We start from the raw sequence: 22,674 nt of genomic DNA, 5'->3' as shown, positions 1-22,674 counted from the left end.
TTACTTCTGCCCGCACATATATGACAGGGCCTGGGGATTCCTCCTGATTCAGGTCTTCCCCCACCAGAGATGAGCATCTAAGGCAAGGACTTGTTCTTTTACCTCTGTATCCCTAGCATTCACCTCAGTGTCTTAGGGGAAAACCTTTGGAGTAATCCTTGATTTTTCCATTTCCACCTTCAAAATGTATCCATAATCTGACCACCCCTTGTCATCACCATTACCACCGCCCTAGTCCAGCCCCACTCCATCTCTGAAATGATATAGGGCTTCAGGTTCCAATATGGTTGCCATGAGCTATACATGACCACTGCGCATTTGAAACATGGCCATATGTATGAGGTGTACTAGAACTGTAATACATGGATTTCAAAGGCTTACAATGAAATAAAAGAATGTAAATGATCTCAACAATAATTTTATATAGCTGAAGTGATAATACGTTGGTTCTATTAGGCTAACAAAATATGTTATTAAAATTAATTTTCCCTTTATTTTTACTTTTTAAAATGTGGTTACTAGTGAAGCTTAGGTTACACATACTGTATTTCTCTTGGATAGGGTTGCCCTGGGGAATTTCTTCTCAGCTGATCTCTTAGCCTCCCTGCTTGCCTGAGCCCTAAAATCTGTTCTCCACAAAAGCAGCCAAAGTCATCCTTCAAAGCATAAATGGAATCATCTCGCTCCCCTGGTCAAAGCCCCCCAGTGGCTCCTTAGCACGTTTAGAATAAAGTCCAAGGTCCTCCCCATGGTCTACAAGCTGCTGTTGCCTGCCTCCTGATTCGCATAGGCCCATATTCCCACCACTCCCCGTTTCTGTCACTTACTCCAGGTACACTGGCTTCTGTGCTACTCTTTGAGCAGGTCAGGCATGTGCCCACCAAGAGCCTTGGCTACTCACTGCCAGGAACTCTTGGCCTCTAGATATCTGCTAGTCACTCCTCTTCATTTCTTTCCGATTTCTGCTCAAATCTATACCCTGACCATCCCATCTAAACCAACATCACCTTCCTTCCCCTTCCACCCCACCTCTACTTCTCTACTTTAGTTTTCTTCATATAACTTACCATTAACTACTATTGTATCATATAATCTGATCATATCATATCATATATGCATGTTTAAGGACAGGCTCTTGCTATATCATATGCTGAAATGCAATCGCTCTTCACAAGTGCAATCATAGCACACAATAGCCTCAAACTCCTGGACTCCAGCAATCCTCTTGTCTCAACCTCCTGAGTATTGGAGCTACAGGCACAAGCCATGAATATTTTTATTTGCTTGTCTATTCATTTATTTTCTATCCCCTCCCCAATAATATGCAAGCTCTAAGAGGACAAGAATTTTGTGTCTCCAATCTCTGATGTTCAGTGAACATTTGTTGAATGAATACATGAATTAATAGTGGGCATTCAAACATGAAATAATCGTTGATCAAATGAACAAATGGAGCAAGAGTTCCAAGGGGTCTAAATTAGGCTGCCAGAAGAATAGGGGTACGGTGTGATCAAGTTTGGGAACCACAGGCATGGAAAGAAAAACGTGCGCAGACACTAGTCAGAACTTTTCATGAGTACATTTATTAACTCTCACTCCCCTCGGCAAGGCTGGGTTTTGGTGAGGGAAAGGAAAGACCCTCGTTGGGGACACTGCTGGGTAAAAGACCTTCAGAGAGCTCCCTACTCTTTGTGGGTATTGTCGTGGGAAGCCTTCAGCACAGTGGCCAACAGGGATACGAATTCCTGGAAGTCGACCTGATCATCTTGATTAGCATCCAGGCCTTGGAATGTTTCGTCAACTGTAGCTTTATCTTTGGCATTCTAGGAGGAAAGGATAACAGAGACCTTGAGCTCAGAACCTCCACACAAGACCCTTTCTTAGGCCTCTTATCCCTCAGAGCTCAGGTTAGGGAGAACCAGACACATTAACTCATTAGCCAACACTGTGTTGGAGAATCCAATATAACAAAACAGAAGATACAATGGTCATGAATTACCCTGGATCTAACAAGGCTTGACCTGGAAGATACTCTTCAGCTCACTCATTCAGCCCCTGCCATGCCCTGCCTCTCTCCATTTTACATATGAGGACACAGACCCAGAGAGAGGGAAAACTGAATAGAGCCTTAAGTGAGTTATTGAGAGAGGGAAAGGCCCTCTCCTACAGCAGCGGGGAGAGCATCCTTGGGCACTCAAACCTGGGCCAACCCCACCCTAGTCCTTGTCCCACCATCCTCCACCAGTCCTAGCCACTCCCCTCAGTGCAGTGGGGTGAGGGAGGGGGGAGTTTAAAATGAGAGGGGCATCACCTACCTCGATGAGGTTTACAAGCTCCTTTGCCATCAGCTTCTTCAGCTCACCCTTAGAGAGGGTGTCAAAATGCCCCGTCCGAACTGAGTATTGGTGGAAGATATTGACGATTCCCTCCAGGTGCTCCTCAAGTTTAGTCATCTTCCCAGCCTCACGTTATCCTTCAAGGAAACAAGGGAGGTCTAGCAACAGTTTCTCCCCCACCCCTCAAGATCCACTCTCCCCTCTCTTTCTGAATCAAGGGCCTAAAGAAAGCATAATAACCTCCATATGTATTTTGTGGTCTCTCTGCTCTGTTTGATCCAGGGTGAACTTCTCATTTGTAGATAGGATGAGGAAGAGAAAACATATAATACTGTCTAACGTCTAAAAGAATCGGCCTCAGTTGCCCATGTTGCATACCCTCATCCACCAGGGAGCATAAATTGGAGGGTATTGCTTATTCAAGCTCCCTTGGGAAGGGTTCTGTGATTGGCCAGGCTGTTTGCTTCCCTCAGGTGATGGCACTATGGCCACATGTCCCTTACAAATGGTCCATAGCCCACCCACGCTTAGCCATTCTTAAGTCATGGCGCTGAGTGTACCTAGCACAACAACAGCTGGCCTACTTGGGTCCAAAATGCAATGTCACCGCAGAGGTGCTCACGCAAGTGGAGGGCTGTGGCTTCCAACACCTTGTGATTTCAAAGTGGCCACCTGCAGTCACGACCCTGGGGACCGCCTAAGAACCCATCCAGGAAGAAGGCACTTACCCCTCAGTGCACAGGAATGCAGAGCTACAGCAAGAAGCTGGCAGCAGTGAAGGGTACTGAGCAAAGGAAGCTTTTATAATCAGTCCAGGCTTCATCTTCACCCTTGGGTGAAGAAATTACTCTGATTCATCTTGAGGCAATTTATGTAAAGTACTCTGTTGCTCAAGAGAAGCTTCAAACTTGTGGCTTTGGCTGCCACAAAAGCAGCTCGGACTGTACCCAGTCCAAATCTTACCCTCCTGCCCAGCCTGAAACAAAATCCCCCTCACCCCACCCGCCCAAACATGGGTGCCCTGCACATTTTTTAGCTCTGAGCTGGGGCCCAGCCTTCAGGTTTAGCTCTACCTCCCTGCTCCCTAATAAAAGACTAGGAGAACAAATTCTACTTCCTGGGTGTCTTGTTTTAACAGATGGGGCTCCTCAGTTTTGGCAAATGGAATATCAGCTTAAAGATCTTTACGCAGCTAAGGAGACAGAAAGGGAGACCGCCTCCTAAGTCATCCTGGGATGCAAAACTCATTACTGGAGCAGAGGATACATTTTCAAAAAAGATTCCAAGGTTTTCAAAAAAGGAGAGAGCAACACTGCTCCGCCTTCCCTTCGCTTTCCCATCACATTTTCTAACTTGGCCATTACAAAGACCTAGAAAGCTGCAGTAGGATAATCCCTGTGTGTGAAGCAAGTTCACTGCACCTAGGTTACTTGACCAAGGTCGTGAGCTGGGTAAGACAGAACACTATGCAAGTTTCAGCAAAGCAACTTTGTTACTCACAGAGAGGCAGCAAGGGGCAACCGCTGCTCAGGATTCATGGAGAGGTGGTCCTTCAAGACTCAGAAACCTGCCCAGGACGGATGAAGTCTCATCTGTACGTTCCCCGTGTCACACCAAAGCTGGGGGACATCTAAAAGCGCTCTGCCTTTGTTTTATGCCCAGAGGTCAGTAAGATTGCTGGGCAGCCAAGGCCATGCCAGAACCTGTACTGCCATCCACCCCACAACCCAGATATCCCCCTTAGCAAAGCTAGTTGATTTCATGTGCCCAATGACCTCCCTGGATCTGGAGGCAAAAGTTTGTCTCCAGATCAACATTGTTGAGCCATTGACAGTATTTGTTTCACTAGGCCCAGGAGGACACCACCACAGCAGGATGATCAGGCCTGTGTAAATCAACGAAAATGACCAAGGCCAGTCTCAATCATTTTAGGAGGTTTATTTGGGCAAAGTTAAGGATGCGTGCCCATGAGGTAGGTATATGTCCTTCTCCAAAGATAATTTTTGAGGGCTTCAATATTTCAGGGCTTCAATATTTGAGGGCTTCAATATTCAAGGAGAAAGGGTGGATATTGGGGAAAGAGGAAGAAATATTTTTTAAATGTGCCAGTAGATAAGAGACAAGTGATTGCATCCTTTTGAGTCTTTGATCAATCTTTCACTGAATACACAATTTTCATGTAGGAGGGGAGTATAAAAATAGTCACTTATGCCTTCGTCTGGCTCAGTGAATCTGCATTTTTACTTAAGAAAACAAAAATAGGGCAGAGGAAGCAAGCAGATATGGATTTGTCTCGGGTAAGCGGCGGGATGACTTTATGTTCTGTCCTCTGTTCCACACCTGTAAAGACAAGCTATCAGTTACACCGCCAGGGTGAAATTCAGTAGAACTGTTTTAGGGTGAGGGCCTTGAGGCTCACAAGGAATTTCCTTGTGGGCAAATTGTGAGGGTGGCATATGGCTTTTTATCTTTGCAGCTATCTTATTTAGAAACCAACCTGGGGGGCATGTTTGCACATCCCAGTTCCCAGCTTGACTTTTCCCACTGGCTTAGTAAGTTTGGGGTCCTCAGATTTATTTATTTTTTTTACATCTGCCTGGAGAAGGGACTAGCCCAGGATCCCAGCCATCCAGGAAAGAGGTTGCTGAAGAAATTAAAGAAGCAGGGACACAGCCTCACATACAAATATTAACCTCCAGTGTAAATGGCCTAAACACTGCACTTAAAACACATACAGTGGCAAATTGGATATAAAAACAACAGCCATCCTTCTACGGTCTTCAAAACACCTGTCTCCCATGTAGTGACACCTGTAGGTTCAAGGTAAAGAGATGGAGAAAGATCTATCAAACAAATGGAAAACAAAAAGGAACAGAGGTGGCTATTCTTGAATCAGATCCAATAGACTTTAAGCCAATAAAGTAAAAAAGGATAAAGAAGGGCATTACATACTGTTAAACGGTTCAATTTAACAAGGAAATTTATCCTCAATGAATACACACCCAACATTTGTGCATCCAGATTTATAAAACAAGTACTTCTCGATCTAAGAAAAGATTTTGACAGCCACACAATAAAAGCAGGGGACAACACCCCACTGACATCAGTAGACAGGTGGACTGAAATTTGACATTTGGCAATTAAACCTAATAGACATCTATAGAACAATGCACCCAACTACCACAGAATATATATTATTTTCATCTGCACACGGAACATACTCTAAGATCAACCACAGGCCCAGTCAGACGGCAAATCTCAATAAATGCAAAAAAGTCAAAATCATACTAAAAATCTTGCACCACAGTGGAATAAAAATAGAAATCAACACCAAGAGGAAATCTCAAAACCAGACAAGTAAATGGAAACTAAACAACTTGCACCTGACTTTTTGGAGAAACAACAAAATTAAGGCAGAAGTCAAAAAATTCTGAGATACAACATATCAAAACATCTGGAATGTACCAAAAGTGGTGTTAGGAGGGAAATTTTTTTTCATCTTGGATGTAGGCAAATCTCATTTTCATTGCAAAAGACTTCATTTACAGCACATTCAATAATGAACCAACCGGAGAGTTGCTATCTTTTGAACATATGAATATATAAAAATCCCTTGCAATCCAGGTAGTCAAGAGAATACGTGCAGAAAGGACAGCCATCCTCATTTTTCTGAAAACTTCTACATTTTAAAAGGTGACTAGGCATACTTGGAAGTGCAAAGCAGCAGGATGTGCCTTGCAGGGAAAGAAGGAGGAAAACCCTTTTCCATGTTGTTAGGCAAATACATCATAAATATATCCCAATTCCACTTGATCAAGTCAATGGGATGACCCCCTTGAACCAGGCTAGGGCAGAACACTTAGTAAAAGTGGGCCCTGGGTGGGGATGTGGATCTAGAAGAGGAGCACCAGATCCCATGCAGTGCCAGACACACCCATCCCACCCTCTAACACAGACAAGGCACGTCACCCCCTGTCCCTGGACATGAGATGCACAAGAACAGTCATCAGATGGTTTCTGCTCCCAGTGCCTGGTGCTCTCTAATGGTCTTAATTCAGGCCATGGAGAAAATCCTTTACCACCAAACGCAAACTGTCATGGAACTTAAGTCATAAAGGACGTTATGGTGGAAATTCTTGTAACACATATATAAGGACTTCTATTTACTTAATTAGAATGATGATCACACAATTGACATTCCTGTTTTCATAAGGTTTTGTTCTCTACTTTGGAATGGTTTAAGAAAATGTTGTCTATTTTTGGTTTTATGTTACACTTTCAAAAGAGAGGGAACAGAGAGAAAATGTGTGACTGACTGCCCAACTTTGGGCCCCAACAAGTACGAAGCCAGACTCCTCTGACTCTAGATCCATCTAGATTTGGGGGAAGTTTCAGTGCCTAGGGAAGGTTAGTGAAGTCCATTACTCCCTCAATCCTACAGAAAGAATTCTACAGCGAATCTCTCACAGTGTTCTAGCAAAGCATATGTTGAAAACTACAGGTTTCAACCTAACATCTAAATTTTAAAAATTAGCATTTCAGCAACAAAGAAGCTCAGAGAGCTCACCTCAAAAGTGAAATAACAGAACTATTGCTCAGATGTCTGAAAAGTCAAGCTGCTGCTCTCAGCTCCGCCCACTCGAAGGCTTAGACAGACGCGTAGCGGGGCGGAGGTTCCTTGGCAGCACCATTCACAGTGGCGTCATCATACGGGGGTGGCAGTACTGTAGTGTCATTGCTGGTAACATAAGCCAGGACATCGGAGGAGTTCCTGCCACTGATGTAAAGGTAACAGTTCCAAACACAGCTAACAAAGTAACCCTTAAAAGTCAGGGTAATGCTAATAAATAGAAGAATAATAAGGACCAAACAGGTAGGATTCACCAACATGACATTTCCTCTGCAGGGAAAATTAGGAGGCAGTTGTCCTATGTATTCCTGAATGGAGTTTAGATAAACAAGCACAGTGATTGCAACCAAGGTGTTCAGAGCAAAATCAAAGATCTTGTAACAGAAGAATGGGATGATCCAGGCTGTGTGTTGCTTGTATGCTCCGTAGTCATAGCACATATCAGGATCATGAGAAGAGAAATCGCAATGGCAATGCACATGGTGGCATCCTCCGTGAACTCAAAGTCACCTCCCACTTCAGAACTTGGAAAGTCATTCTGATCCGGATCAGCCAGGGCACTCAGTAAAAGCAACAGTACCATAGCATTGATGATCAGGTACCAGACACCGAGCAGGATGGCGCCAACGCAGACACGGCAGCATAGGCAGCAGCTTTTGGAGTAGAACCGCGTCCAGGGCGCGACCATCATCACCCTGGGCGCAGGGGCGCGAGTGCGCGCCCGTTTCCAGGAGCACGGACCACCTCGCCCCACCCGCTGCGCCGCTGCTGCGGTGTCCTCGGCCTCTGCGGCCCCGGCCAGCTCGCTAGTGCGCGCGCAGGCCTCGCTCTCTGATTCCCCCAATAGGGAATTTTATAACGCCAAATGCCTATATCAAGAAGATACTAACAGAAAGATCTCAAATTAACAACCTAGCCTCACAGCTAAAGGAATTAGAAAAACAAGAACAAACTAAACCCAGAGCTAGCAGAAGAAAAGAAGTAACTAAAATAAGAGCAGAACTAAATGAATTGAGACCCAGAAAGCCATACAAAGGATCAGTGAAAGGAAAACTTGCTTTTTTGAAAAGATACACGAGATTGATAGACCATTAGCTAGATTAAGAGATCAAAATAAGCACAATCAGAAATGACAACGGTGACATTACCACTGATTCCACAGAATTACAAGAGATCCTCAGAGATATGAACATCTGTATGCATACAAACTGGAAAATCTAGAGGAAATGAATACATTCCTGAAAACACAAGATTGAGTCAAGAAGATTGAGTCAAGAAGAAATAGAATTTCTGAACAGACCAATAACGAAGTAATGAAATTGAATCAGTAATAAAACACCTAATGACAACATCAACAAAAAAACAACCCTGTATCAGATGGATTCATAGCCAAATTCTACTAGATCTACAAAGAAGAGCTGGTATCAATCCTAAAGAAATTATTGCAAAAAAATTGAGAAGGAACTCCTCCCTAACTCATTCTATGAAACCAGCATCATCATGACACCAAAATCTGGCAAAGGCCCAACAAAAAAAAAAATAAAACTACAGACCAATATCCCTGATGGGCATAAACATAAAAATCTTCAACAAAATACTAGAAAATCAAATACAGGAGCATGTCAAAAAGTTAATTTGCCAATTAAGTGGGCTTCATTCCTGGGATGCAAGGATGGTTCAACATATGCAAATAAATACATGTGATTCACCACATAAACAGAATTAAAAACAAAAACTATATGATCATCTCAATTGATGCAAAAAAAAGGCATTCCATAAAAATCGAACGTTTCTTCATGATAAAAGCTCTCAATAAACTAGGCATCAAAGGAACATACCTCAAAATAATGAGAGCCATCTATGACAAACCCACAGTTGACATCATACTGGATAAGCACAAGTTGAGTGCATTCTGCCTAAGAACAGGAACAAGACAAGGATACCTACTCTCACTATTCCTATTCAACATAGTTCTAAAAGTCCCAGCCAGAGCAATTAGGCATGAGAAATAGATAAAATGCACCCAAATTTGAAAAGAGGAAGTCGAATGACCTCTCTTCACTGACAGTATGATTCTATGTCCAGAAAACTCTAAGGATTCTGCCAAAAGACTCCTAGACCTGATAAGCAACTTCAGCAAAGTCTCAGAAAACAAAATAAACATACAAAAATCAGTAGCATTTCTATATACCAATAATATTCAAGCTGAAAACCAAATCAAAGATGCAATTCCATTCACAATAGCCACACACAAAAAATTAAAAACCTAAGAAAACATCTAACCAGCGAGGTGAAAGACCTCTACAAGGAGAACTACAAACCTACAGAAACCACTGAAATAAAGCCACATACCTACAACCAACTGATCTTGAACAAAGTTGGTAAAAATAAACAATAGGGAAAGGAAACCCTATTCAATAAACGGTGCTGGGGAAACTGACTAACCATATGCAGAAGAATGAAAAAACTGGACCCCTACTTCTCAGCATATACAAAAGTTAACTCAAGATGGATTAAAGACTTAAATGTAAGACTTTAAACTAATAAAATCTTGGAAAAATCCTTGGAACTACTCTTCTAGACATGTTCTAGGCAAAAAATTTATGATTAAGTCCTCAAAAGCAATAAAACACAAATGAAAGTTGATATAGGACCTAATTAAACTAAAAAGCTTCCACACAGTGAAAGAAACTAATAGAGTAAACAGACAATCTACAGAATGGGAGAAAATATTCACAAACTACGCATTTGACAAAGGGCTAATATCCGGAAATCTACAGGAAATGCCAACAACTTAACAAAAAGAAAACAAATAACCCCGTTAAAAAGAGGGCAAAGGACATGAACAGACATTTCTCCAAAAAAGAAACACAAGTAGCCAACAAACATATGAAAAAACTAATCATCAGAGAGATGTGAATCAAAACCACAATCAAGTATCATCTCACACCAGTCAGGATAACGATCATTTAAAAGTCAAAAAATAACAGATGTTGGCAAGGTTGTAGAGAAAAGGGAATGATTATACACTGTTTGTAGAAACGCAAATTAGTTTAGCAGTTTAGAGACTTCTCAAAGAACTAAAAATAGAATTGCCATTCAACCCATCAATCCCATTACTGAGTATATACACAAAGGAAAAGACATCTGCACTCATATGTTTACCAAAGCACTATTCACAATAGCAAAGAAATGGAATCCACCTAGGTACCTATCAATGGTGGATTGGATAAAGAAAATGTAGTACATATATGTCATATATGTCAGCACTACACAGCTATAAAAAAGAACACAATTATGTCCTTTGCAGCAACACTGATGCAGCTGGAGGCCATTATGCTAAGTGAATTAATGTAGAAACAGAAAACCAAATACCAGAAGTTCTCACTTATAAATGACAGCTAAACCCTGAGTAGACACAGACATAAAGATGGGAGCGGTACACACTGGGGATTCCAAAAGGAGGGAGGGCAGGAAGGGCACCGGGGCTGAAAAGCTACCTAACAGGTTCTAGGTTCACTATTTGGCCAATGAGATCATTAGCAGCCCAAACCTCGTCACCATGCAATATACCCACGTAACAAACCTGCACATGTATACCCTGAATCTAAAATAAAAAATTTTTTTACAAAGAGGCCAAAGAAGGATCCTTCAGATGGTCTCACTGTTTGAAACCAATGTGCTGGGTCTGCCTCTGGATCCCCTCCCCTGTGTCTGTACAATATCTGAGGTGTTTACTTGGGTACAGCAGGAGGTGTTGGCAACAACCGAAGGCCACTCTGCTCTGCCAACAGACAATCAGGGGCTGTTCAGGTGTTCATCACTAGCTCAGCTAACAAGTTCAGTGAGTCTCATTGGTCCTAAATAGCCCAGGTGGTAGCATTACTTATCACTGACATAGTCAGTGACAAGTTGGGTACCATTTTTCCCAGGGCATGTACACCTATGCCAGGTAGGAGGACACAGGCAGGAAAATGGAATCAGCTGTCAGAGTGCCTTCCTGGCAGAGTATCTCAGGCAACCCTGCAATGTCAGAAGCCCTTCCAGCTCAGTGTGTCATTTTGCACAAACACTTGAGGACCCCAAATTCCAAAACAGCATGTTCTATCTGATGATAACAGGCATTCTACAGTATACCACCCAAAGAAATATATTAGCCAGGGGAGCACATGTAACTTCAGTCAGGGAGCTGTCATTGTGAAAGTCTCTAGTTCAAATGTAGGAAGCCCGTGTCTGATTTAGCCGTGAGTTAGTTGGCAAAGTAAGTTGCATGATGTGCCTACTTTCCCATAGCACTGATGACGTTGAAAATCTGTCTGACTGCATGTCTATTTTCTAGGTAACCTGCACCGAGGCCATCACTCTCCAATCAGAACTGCCAATGGTTGTTGGGACCCCAGTCGCACTGGCAATAGGCCACAGGTGAACTATTCCAGCATGCAAATGCTCTGAGTACATGGGTGGCTGATTCAGCAACGTTTTAGATCACAGGGGAATTTACAAATCTCCTAAGACTGGAAGGAAAGCTCCTCCACCCCATGAAGAAGACGGAATCGTTACTGGGACAACCCCTAAGAGCTTAGGACAATCAAAACATCAATCCTCTTCCTCTCTATGTGGGGAAATTATCCTTCCCAGATGATTGCTCACACCAGGAAAGAACTACCAGTCCTTCAGGCCCTGAGGCATGCCAGGTATAGCCCTGGGCAGCGGAGAGTGGCCCCAGAGAGAAGCTCATCTGGTACCTGCTCTCCCTACTTCTCCCTCTGGACAGCAGAGACCCTACAGGGGCTGAGGAGAAAGAGCCCAGGCAGGCAGGCAAGGAAGGGCTGGCCCATCCACACCCAGGGTGGAAAATGGCTAAAAGAAGCACCTTCATATTTTAATCAGGGTCTCTTGCCTGGAGACAGCAGAGATCTGATTCTACCTCTGCCACTTGCCAGATTCATAAGCTTTGTCAAGTTTCTGAGTCTACTCATCTACAAAATGGAAATAGTAATTACCCCTCTCCTAGGGTTGTTATGAGGAACAAGTTACCACCATGTCTTGAGCTAAAAAGCAAAATCACTAACAAAAAATCATGGGCCTGTGTCAAAATTTTAGTGTCAATTCATTAAAAAGAGAACCAGCAGGGGAGACTTTTGAACCGGTTTGAAGGATATTAAGAATATAAAAGACTGTTAGAAAGTAATGCCTAAGATTCTTCATTTCGACACAAGACTAGATACAAGTCTTTTGACTTTTCATAGGGTGACAAAAACCCTAACAGTTTTGGGGTTCGCATTTTGACCAGCCTCTAAAGCCATACTGACCCATCCAGCAGAGGCAAACTGTCCTTCATTTGTTATGAATTGCTATCAAACTTACTTTGCTGACACTTTTCTCCTAAGTGTCAGATGAAGACTAATAGTGAGGACGTGCTTTTACTCAACAGACTCTAGCATGAGGTCACAATATAAGCAGTCACCATTTTGCCTTTTTCCAGGTTTGAGATGATTTTTTTTTTCTTTCACACTGACACCCAGCTGGAGCCCAGTAAGTGTTGGCAGCTTTCCCTCCCCTCTTCAGCCCATTTGAATTAAGACTGGATTCCCACAGGCAGCAGAGCAGAAAATGGGCTGGGCTCTGGACCCAGTCAAAATTGTTCTGGTTCCCAAGCGGAGGGATCGACAGGAAAATCTTTTCCATTGGAATAAGGTATTTTGCTCAGCCACTGTAGACTGATTGCCCAAGTCCAGATCCTCTCCATGCTCTTCAAGACTTTTGTCACAACCACTAGGAACACAGGACCCTTGGGCGAAGAACTTGGAAGGAGAAGCAAGATTTCAGACAGGTCATTCTTACAGGACCCAGTGGCCGGATCTGCTTCAATTGGTGAGCCAAGCTCTCCTTTGTGGGCTCAAACGTTGCATGAGATTTCCTGCTAACCTACTTATTTCTAAACTTCCCACTCCCTTGTTCTTCTTTTGTAGCTGGGGAAACAGGAAACAAAATCCCCTTGCTCTGGGCCACAGGTCCTGTCTGATTCTGCTCAGTCAGTGGTTTCAGTAGCGGGCACAGTCTTGTCTCCAAGCCTGAGTCCTCTACAAAGCTTCCAAGGCCTGCCTCTCTCACTTTTCCTCTTCTCCAGATGGCCAGTGCCAGCTGGGCCACCTACCCTGCCCAGCTGTGCACTCAAGAATCAACTGTTGACCCAATTCTTCACAACCAGTGCCCATCGCTTACGGTGAAACTCCAAAGGGCTAAGCCACCTCCCCCTTCTGGTGGGCTCAGAGGAAGCAGACTTATTGGACTCCCAAGTAAAGGCAGACAACTGAGAATAGTAACTCTCTCCACAAGAATGCATTGACAGCAAGTCCAACAGTGCACTTTCAAGGGAGTCAAAGGCACTGGGATAGGTTGCCCCACACCACCTTGACACACACACGCACATATCACCACCACCACCGCCGATGTGGATAGCCGAGAGGCAGAATCGGGGTGCTCACTCCTTTTGCATACTCCTGTTACTATCTTTTCTCCCATGAGATCCCCTAAATGTTGAGTTGATCTGAAACGTGGCTTAGTAAACCCTGGAACATTTCCCACCTTTTTTTGCCTAGGCCACGTTTGGTCCAGCTGCTCACCTTTGGACTATGTGTTGGAGAAAATTACAGCAACATCACTGCGGTGCCTCTCCGAGCTGCATAACCTCTGTTTCTGCAATGCGGACTGTATTCCACACTCCTGACTTGAGTAGAAGCAGTGGCTTGGAGGGATGGATAGATATGCTTCGGCAAAACTGAAAAGAAAGCAATTCCTCCTCACCCCACAGAAGCCCATCTCCGTATTCTGCTGACTAGATTTTCCCACCCCATCTTAGATCCCAGCCTTAATGTTCAGCTGGCTGCCAACCATTTTCACTAATATGTTAGGTAACAAATAAAATTGTTTGGTAATTAAAACATTGGTGAATAAGGACTTAAACTGTTAACGTTTCTCTGTTCATCTGCACTTTATATGATTAAGGTCTACTGCAGGAAGAAGCCCAGTGACCTGAAGTGTGTAAACTTCGGCACTGGAAGCCAGTTAATCGAGTGGCATTTTGCTAGAGTGTGGGAAAAGGGTTTGCTCCTCCTGAAATCCTAGGAAATTGGCCACCTCCTCTCCTCCTCTTAGGCATGAAGCATGTCTAGCTTCTCCAAATAATCCCTCCCCTCCACTACCCCAGAGTTAGCGTCCTCTCTTCGGCCCATGATCCTGGGGTTCCAGGCACAATAATTTGCCAGCGAGGGTGGAAGTCTCCCTGCTGTATTTAGTAACTCTCCTCACAAAGAAGCAATTGACAGCAACTCCAACAGTGCACTTTCAAGGGGAATCAAAAGCACTGTGATAGGTTGCACTCCGACCCTGACACGTGCGCACGCACGCACGCACACACACGCACAATCCACCATACCCCGCCATACGTGTTGGTAGTTTTTTCTCCCCTCTACAGCGCATTTGTATTTAGACTGAATTCCCCAGGCGGGAGGGCAGAAAGTGGGAGTTCTGGACCCAACCAAATTGTTCTGGTTCCCAAGTGGTGAAATAAACAGGAAAATCTTTTCCATTGAAAGAAGGTCTTTTGTTCAGCCACTGTCGACTGTGTTTAGGCAGTGGCTGGGGCCCTTGTGCAGTGCAGAGGGACACCAGGCAGCCTCCATCCTCCATGCCAGGGCGTATCCCCAGCTTCACAGAGCAGGAGGGCTGTGGAGGAGTGTGGGCAGCAGGATAGGAATTGATTTAGCCCCTGGCAACAACCTATGTCACCACAAAGCATCCACCACCCACCCAAAACAACAATAGCCATAAAAATACTCCACCTTTTGGCCAGACGTGGTGTGGATCACAGTTACAATCTTAGCACTTTGGGAGGCCAAGGTAGGAGGATCGCTTGAGTCCAGGAGTTTGAGACTAGCCTGGGTAACATAGCAAGTCCCAACCTCTACCAAAAAAAAAAATTAAAAATTAGCCAAGTGCAGTGCCTCATGCCTGTAGTCCCAGCTACTAAAGAGGCTGAGGTGGGAGGACTGCTTGAGCCCAGGTGTTCGAGGCTGCAGTGAGCCATGATCATGCCATGGTACTCTAGTCCAGGTGACAGAGCAAGACCCTGTGTCAAAAGAGAAAGAGAGAGAGACAGAGAGAGAGAGACACAGACAGACAGACAGACAAATACTTAGCCTTTTGTTACTAAAAACTAGTAAACAGGACAAGTGTTCTTAACCTTTTTGAGGTGTTTGGGCCTTTTTGAGATTCTGATAGAAGTCGTGAAGGAATGTTCTCACTTAGTGCATGCCCTCAAAATGATGCAATCAATTTCAATCCAATTTCAGAGATGTATAGACAGACAAGTTAAGAACCCTGGTTTAGTGATTCTGGTGACTGACAGCTTCCTACCTTCTTAAGCATCACTAATGCCATTGCCCCAGCACCTAAGTGAGGACAACAAAAAATTCCCCACACCACAGCATGAAAATCCAGTTTGGGGTTCTGTTCTTGTCAAAAGGTCCCCCTTCATTTTCTTCTTTCTTTTAATCCCCATCTCAGAGAAGAACCATTCATCTTCTGGCCTTCCCCTTGTTCCAGGCCCTTGGGAAGTTTTTTGTTTTTTTTTTTTTAAGATAATTCTCTGATCACCAAAGCATAGAATCCCACAGGGTAACATTTGAATAACCTATTCTTTGACTTAAGTTTTACTAATTTATTTTCCTATTTGCCCATTCCTTTATTATTTAATTGAGTTGGGAGGTTGGGAGTAGAGAGGGAGGAAAAATTTTCAAAATCCCCAAGGACAAACTATAGGGGTGGGGTCAGGTGTGGGAACTATCCTATTAATGTAGAACTCTAAACATTGTCCACCTACATCACAACACCACACACAGAATCAGCCTGTCCCTCTCTCTCTATCTCTCTCTCTCTCTCTCTCTCCACACACACACACACACACACACACACTTCTATGTAGCTATCACCCTAATTTTCTAAGAGCCACATCTAAGACATTTAGCTGGAAACTAAAATTTAGCTTAGAGAACAGTATGAGTTTTTCTTATACCGCCCCGTTCCCAAATCCCCAACCCATTTCAGAGCTACTAGTAAAATAATCAGCTACAGTGTCATGGACTTTTTAGAATCCTTAAGCCTCAAATCCATGGCTCAAGAGAGTGGGGCCGGAAGGGAGTGTGGGACAGAAGCCAGATGAGGAGTAAGGCAGGAAAGGCTTGTTGGGGGGCAGGCAGATAACATAGGTTTATTTTTCTTCCTTTGAGTTTTCCAACCCTCCCTCCACCCTGAGGAACCTCATCCCACAAAAGCATGAGCAAGAGAGGCTTGAGGTATTGATGACTTTATTATTCTGCAGGTACATGTCCGGGGGCCCAGCCTCTGGACCCAGTAACTCAGCTACTCTTTGTGGCTTTCTTTGTGGGCTGCCACGCCCACCTTTACCACCAGTATGAGGAACTCCTGGAAGTTAATTGCATTATCGCTGTTGATATCCAACTCGTTGAACCAGGCTTCTGCACTCTTTTTCTGTCAAGATTGAGGAGAAAGAAGCCAGAGTTTAAAGATCTCAGAGAGAGCCAAGGCAGGGCCATCTACGAAGGGCGGCAGGGAGGACCACGGGCCCAGGGCACCCCCAGGACCAGGCAGAGAGTCCCCACCACACCCAGCCCCTCTCCTCACATTTATATACGCAGGACACTCGGTCTCCAGCAATTTCTTCAGATCGTCCCTGTAGATGGAGTGGTAATTCCCCTTTATCAGGGAGTACTTGTGGTAGACTTCGATGAGGGAGTTCAAGGCATTCTCCAGATCGGTCAGCATGGTGCCCACAGACTTGCCTCACCTGAAAGACAGAACCCTCTGGGGAATCCCATGGCAGGGAGTATGCATCTACCCAGAGCAGAACGCAGAGTGTTCATGCCCCAAGCGATAGCCTTGTCCTGCCCTCTCTCCAAATAACCCAACTAGCAGATGGCTATGGCTGTGATGGGAAGGGTGGAGAACAGGCATGCAGGTGTGGAAAGGGGAAGGGTCTGTTCACACAGAGCCATGTGCACACACACCGACCTTTCCTTACCACCCCACCCTCTGCCCAACAAAGGTCCAGCCTAGGACACATGTGCCCTTGCCCACTGGAAGGTGCTGGAGGACACCCTTCTTCCTTATCCCTGCCTCACTCCCCACCGCCGGAAGTATCTTTGTTCCAGACCTCCCTGAGCTTCCTCTCTCCTCTCTCTGGAAGGCTGCTCCACTTCCCTGACCCTCCCCAAGAGAAGCCCAAAGTGTGGGGCCAATCCAGACAGCCGCACTTACCAGGTCTTCTGAAAGACAGCTGACAACAGACGTGCAGGGCTGAGTGGCAGCTTCCTTTTATAGCGGTGAGGCTGGCCAGCGCCCACAGCTTCAGGCCATCAGAGACAGCTGCTCCCTGCCAGCGTTGCTACAGTCTCTGGTTTCTCAACCAGGTGAATGTGGCAATCACTGTGCAGAATGAAAATTTGGGGTGGGGAGGTAGGAGAAGTGGAAAGAGGAAGGCATTTGCTGGGCAGTTGTGCCCAGAAGGAAAAAGCAGGAAGTGGGGCTCTTTTTCTGGGAAACTCTATGCCCTCTCCACTCTTGGGATCACTAATCCCCTGCATTGATGGTCAGGCAATACATCCCTGAAATTGAATTGAAATTGAGTGCATCATTTTGAGTGCATGCACTCAATGAGAACATTCCTCCATGGCTTCTACAAGAATTTGAAAGGGTCCAAAGACAGCAAAGGGGTTGAGAACACTTGCCCTGGCTGCTGGCTTTTAGTACTGAAAACTATTGTTCTCATTATGAAAAACCAAAACTGTTGTTGTTGTTGTTTTGGGTGGGTGGGTGAATGCTTTGTGGGGACATGTGTTGTTGCCAAGGGCTATATATCCATTCCTACCCTGCTGCCCACACTCCTCCACAGCTCTCCTGCTCTGTGAAGCTGGGGACGCACCGTGCCCTGAGAGGTGGAAGCTGCTTGCCGTCCCTCCACACTGCACGAGGGCCTGAACCATTGCATAAACACAGCAGGGAGCCTTTCACCCTCCAAAATGAATGCAGCTCTCTCTGGATGTGAACACTTGGGGACCCAGCACAGTGCCCAGAACACACAATAACGGCAGCCACAATCACCGATCAGAACAAATCATGGCAAAATACTAGTTAAGACTCACTGGGCATTTCCGATGTGCGGGAACTACTCTAAGTGCTTTATTTGCATGGATCCATTTAATGATCACACTAATCCAACGATGCATGTACTATTATAATGCCCATTGTGCAGATGAGGAAACTGAGCCGCACAGAGAGACATAGTAATTTCACGCATTAAATGATTGAGTGATTCATGATGTGATGTGGCAGCATTTACTTCCTGTTCCTGCCTGCAATGCCTTTTGTCCCCTTAATGTCCTCCTGATCCTTCCTCATCCGGCTCAGGACCACCATCTGCTCCAAGTCCATCTCTGATCTCCCTGACCTTATGCCATCAATTCGGAGTTCATTCTTCTCTCCTCCATGCTAGCCAAATCCTTACCCATCACAGCATTGGCCCTGCTATGTTACGATTCATTTGTTTATTGTCTTTCTTTTCTTTGGGACTAGGAGACAATTTAGAAAAGAAATCACATTTCTTTTCACAGCCCTAGGGCCTGGCACCTACTAAGTGTTCAATTAATACTTATTGAGGGAATAAATGAATACAAAATTAAGTTTGGCCTTTCCCGTATCCGAGGCAGAAATTCTCTTTATCATACTCAGCCATCTTAAATCATTTCTACAAGAAGGCAGGGTATAAATTCATCACCCAAATGCAGTCTAACCTCCTTGACAAAAGGTGAATCAAACTCTGTCTAGGAAAACAATGCCATTTCTGATGTGACAAGTTTTCAACCAAGGATCCGCCCTTAGTTAGTACCTGTCATTCACCAAGCACTACCCTAGGTGACCTGGCATAACAGCACCTGCCTCAAAGCAGCACATCATATTTGCAAAGTATTTTGCATCCACTGACTCATTTGATATTCCCAGCAACCTTGTGATGTGAACATTACAAGAATAATTATCCTTAATTGACAGATGGGAAAACTGAGGTGCAGGGAGTGACTCCAGGTCCTGCCCTAGGTCCAGTGAGAAAATCCTGAGCGGTAACCTCCTCCCCACATCGTGTGCAGGCTGACCAGCAAGATCGTGAAATGTCACCCCCTCCCCAGAAACAGCACCCCTGGACAGACAGCCTTGGGTGTTTTGGGGACAGCAGGAGACAGACCTTGCAGCAAAAAGGTATCGGGACTTGGGTAAGCACATCGGGGGAAAGGCAGAGGCTGTAAGCAGCCTGGCGGACGTGGGGCAACCCAGAGGGAACGGAACCAGCTTGTGTTTACAGGAAAGGGCTCATTCCCTACATGTGTCCCAACAGACCTGACGGGCCCATCCCTGAGGCCAAGGAAATGAGGACAGAGCAGGCAGAGCTGGTGAAGAAACCCCCAGAAGGGGGCAGGAGAGGCGCAGGGAGGGCTTGGGCTGGGTGCCCCGCTTCATGCTCAATGCCTGTGGAGCGCAGCCCTTCTCAGCTGAGTCAGGTGTTCCTCCCCTGGGCCTGAGTAACCCAGATGACGGTCTTCATGCCTTAGACAAAGTCACCGCCCGGCGGGAAGGAGCACAGATCTAGGTTGTCCATTCCAGCTCTACAGTCCCCAGTCCTCAACTCATCCCTTCCCCAAACACCTGCTGAGCGTTTACGGAGACACTGAGGTCCTGTCTCAGTGGAGAGTGCAAAACGAATGCAGCCCTGCAGAAGCTGCCCCTCCGCAGGAGAGAATGCAGAGGGGAATTGTTGTACCCGAGCGAGTCAAGGAACGCGCCACACTGAGATTGAATTATGAACCCTTTATTATGCCGGCAACCGACAGGCGGCCAACGCCCAAAATTCTCTCGGCCCCTAAGGAAAAGTTAGGTGGCCTTTTATACCCTAATTTTGAAGGAGAGGGGGAACCTCGCTGAAGCAAAGTTTTCACAAAAGCAGAGTAAGCAAAAAGTTAAAAGATAAACTGGTACATGAGAAATAAAACAGTGCCAGGTGCCAGGGGTAAAGCTGTCATGGAAGACATACAACTAACAGGTAATGGGGACTCTGGGCGCTCGACAGCACCTGCATTCCCAGGCTCTCCTGGTGCCACTTAACGCAGCCTCTTATCAACACATGCATTCCTGGAGGTGCCCAGTGTCAGCCTGCCCCAGCTACCTACTCTGGTTACAAACTGAATGATGGGAAAATAACTAAAATGAAGAAGCTAAGCTGGAGTCTGTCCGGCTCAAGGAGCTAACATGAGGCCTGATCAGCTTTCAGTGTGGGAAAGAGAGAGTTCGTTTTAGCTGTCAAAAAGCAGGCTTTCACAGAATGGGATGCAGACGTCTCCAGAGGAGGGGAGGGCCCAGCTGGGTCTGGAAAGGGAAACTAAGCTGATGGCAAGTGTGGGAGGGACAGCAGGCCAGGCCTGGAGGAGCAGCGGGGGCAAATCCTGCCCCAGAGCCGGACTGATGATAAAAAGCTCTCCGGCTCAGCTCCAGGGGCCACCCACCACGTTTGGCGCAAAGGCCCAGGTAGGGAGGGAAACAGACCAAGTTTCTTAAGTTACCCTGCAGTCTCGTGCACAGGTGATGGGTCACCTCCCATCACTCTTTCAAAATCCATGGTTTCTGTCTCAGTAAGCTAAAGACACTGGTTCCCAGACCAACCCTCAGAAAACACAACCCACTAAAGTGGGCTCTGGCAGATCCTGAAGGCAGAGGAGACCCTCCCCAAGGGCTTCTGCATTAGATTCCTGGGGACTCAGGGAGAGGAGGAGGAAAGAGAAACAGAGCAAGGGCAGGGGCAGGTCTCAGATGGGTGGGATCAGGGACACGGGGGACTCGGATCAGGGGGTCATGAATAGCCCTTAGTCAGAGTAACTCTCACATCCATCATCATGTTGTAGGAAGAAACCAGACCCAACCCTTCTCTCCTCCAGAAAGCCTTCCTGGTTGACTGCCTCCCAGGCTACACTCATTGTTCTTCCCGTGACAGGTGTCTGTGGTGCTGCCAGGCTGGATTATCAGCTCAGCTCCTGTTGACTGACTAAGAATGCGCAAACCCAGCACACAGCCTTCCCTGCAGACTGACTCCCACCCCAACACCGAGGTCCCACGCCGGTCCCCAGCGCCTGAAACCTCCACCTCCTTCTGGATGCTCCTCTTCCGCCGTCTGCACCCAGGTCTGGCCTTTGACGTTCTGCCCGTTCTGATGCCTGCTCCCTCCCTTCCATCCCACGCAGCTGTTTACCTGCTCTTCAGAGCCTCCGGCCAGGCTGTGCAGGTCTGACTGTCTCCCTCCACCCCAAAGCCCCAGCACTAGTTTCCTGAAGCACGGAGCTGGTCCCAGGGCCCTTGCCCCTTTCCCACACTTAACCACTGAGGATCCCTTACCGAAAGGATAAAGTCCAAATTGCAGTGTCAGTTCTCAGGGACTTCCGGACTTCGGTCCTAACCCACCCATTCAAGCTGACTTCCTACTGTTTTCTCCATGAGCGCTGATTTCCAAGCAAACTTTCTGTTGCTCCCAGATACACCTTATACATTTCTACTGTTGTTACCTCTGCTGGGAATGCACCTGCCTCCTGATCCTGATCTCTTCCCAGGCTCAGCCCCTGCCTTGCTCACTGATTCTTGGGGCTCTCTTTCAGAGCAGGGATGCCATTGGGGGGGCATGTTAGTTTACCCCTACCCCCGTGCTACCACTGTGTGGTGGGTAAGTGAGTGACCACGGGCGAGGCCTCACTATCTCCACAAGAGAGGAGGCTCTTCCTTCTCAGACGGAGCACTGCAGGTGGGGACTGTCTCCCCCATCAGATATAAACTCCCTAGAGGAATAAACTGTGTCTCCTCCTCAGATAGAGGCTCCATAGAGACAGGAGCTGTGTCTCCCCCCTCAGACAGGGGCTCCCTGGAGATAGGAGCTGTGTCTCCCCCATCAGACAGGGGCTCCCTGGAGATGGGAGCTGTGTCTCCCCCTCAGACAGGGGCTCCCTGGAGATAGGAGCTGTGTCTCCCCCCTCAGACAGGGGCTCCCTGGAGATGGGAGCTGTGTCTCCCCCATCAGACAGGTCTTCCCTGGAGATGGGAGCTGTGTCTCCCCCATCAGACAGGGACTCCCTGGAGATGGGAGCTGTGTCTCCCCCATCAGACACAGGCTCCCTGGAGACAGGAGCTGTGTCTCCCCCATCAGACACGGGCTCCCTGGAGATAGGAGCTATGTCTCCCCCATCAGACAGGGGCTCCCTGGAGATGGGAGCTGTGTCTCACCCCTCAGACAGGGGCTCCATAGAGACAGGCGCTGTGTCTCCCCCTCAGAAAGGGGCTCCCTGGAGATGGGAGCTGCATCTCCCCGGAGATGGGAGCTGTGTCTCCCCCATCAGACAGGTCTTCCCTGGAGATAGAAGCTGTGTCTCCCCCATCAGACAGGTCTTCCCTGGAGATAGAAGCTGTGTCTCCCCCATCAGACACGGGCTCCCTGGAGATAGGAGCTGTGTCTCCCCCATCAGACACGGGCTCCCTGGAGATAGGAGCTGTGTCTCAACCATCAGACAGGTCTTCCCTGGAGATAGGAGCTGTGTCTCCCCCCTC

The 22,674-nt window shown here is 46.4% G+C and overlaps 2 protein-coding genes and 1 pseudogene across 5 annotated transcripts; all 3 read right to left on the bottom strand.

Annotated features, from left to right (window-relative positions):
- Window positions 1-1,563: 1,563 nt before the first annotated feature.
- On the bottom strand, window positions 1,564-3,186 carry S100A12 (S100 calcium binding protein A12). Of its 2 annotated transcripts, XM_032264911.1 has the most exons (4): window positions 3,065-3,186; window positions 2,316-2,473; window positions 1,669-1,823; window positions 1,564-1,638 (listed from the first exon to the last, which is right to left on the bottom strand). In XM_032264911.1, exons 2-3 carry the CDS (start codon window positions 2,451-2,453, stop codon window positions 1,683-1,685), a joined length of 279 nt encoding a protein of 92 aa, XP_032120802.1. In that variant the 5' UTR covers window positions 2,454-2,473; window positions 3,065-3,186; the 3' UTR covers window positions 1,564-1,638; window positions 1,669-1,682. The 2 variants fall into 2 exon arrangements, with proteins under 2 accessions (XP_032120802.1, XP_032120801.1); XM_032264910.1 differs by having other exon boundaries at window positions 1,564-1,823; window positions 3,065-3,185.
- Window positions 3,187-6,533: 3,347 nt separating this feature from the next.
- On the bottom strand, window positions 6,534-13,788 carry LOC116541118 (annotated as a pseudogene). The gene is made up of 2 exons (XR_004264719.1): window positions 13,774-13,788; window positions 6,534-7,772 (listed from the first exon to the last, which is right to left on the bottom strand). The product of XR_004264719.1 is annotated as a lysosomal-associated transmembrane protein 4B-like (transcript).
- Window positions 13,789-16,317: 2,529 nt separating this feature from the next.
- Window positions 16,318-17,450, bottom strand: S100A8 (S100 calcium binding protein A8). 2 transcript variants are annotated; one of them, XM_032264908.1, is made up of 3 exons: window positions 17,305-17,450; window positions 16,672-16,834; window positions 16,318-16,518 (listed from the first exon to the last, which is right to left on the bottom strand). In XM_032264908.1, exons 2-3 carry the CDS (start codon window positions 16,810-16,812, stop codon window positions 16,390-16,392), a joined length of 270 nt encoding a protein of 89 aa, XP_032120799.1. In that variant the 5' UTR covers window positions 16,813-16,834; window positions 17,305-17,450; the 3' UTR covers window positions 16,318-16,389. The 2 variants fall into 2 exon arrangements, with proteins under 2 accessions (XP_032120799.1, XP_032120800.1); XM_032264909.1 differs by having other exon boundaries at window positions 16,672-16,851; window positions 17,305-17,422.
- Window positions 17,451-22,674: the final 5,224 nt, after the last annotated feature.

This window comes from Sapajus apella, unplaced genomic scaffold, assembly GCF_009761245.1.
Source record: "Sapajus apella isolate SASKATOON/1434 unplaced genomic scaffold, GSC_monkey_1.0 scaffold148, whole genome shotgun sequence".
Lineage (NCBI taxonomy): Eukaryota > Metazoa > Chordata > Mammalia > Primates > Cebidae > Sapajus > Sapajus apella.
This window is presented reverse-complemented; position numbering and strand designations above follow the sequence as displayed.

Bases quoted from the DNA above. Each gene is read 5' to 3' on its own strand.
- S100A12 (XM_032264911.1), bottom strand. From the start codon at position 2,453: ATGACTAAACTTGAGGAGCACCTGGAGGGAATCGTCAATATCTTCCAC. The intron at 1,824-2,315 runs GTAGGTGATGCC...CTTTCCTCCTAG, and splicing joins AGCTTGTAAACCTCATCGAG to AATGCCAAAGATAAAGCTAC.
- S100A8 (XM_032264908.1), bottom strand. From the start codon at position 16,812: ATGCTGACCGATCTGGAGAATGCCTTGAACTCCCTCATCGAAGTCTAC. The intron at 16,519-16,671 runs GTGAGGAGAGGG...CAATCTTGACAG, and splicing joins AGTGTCCTGCGTATATAAAT to AAAAAGAGTGCAGAAGCCTG.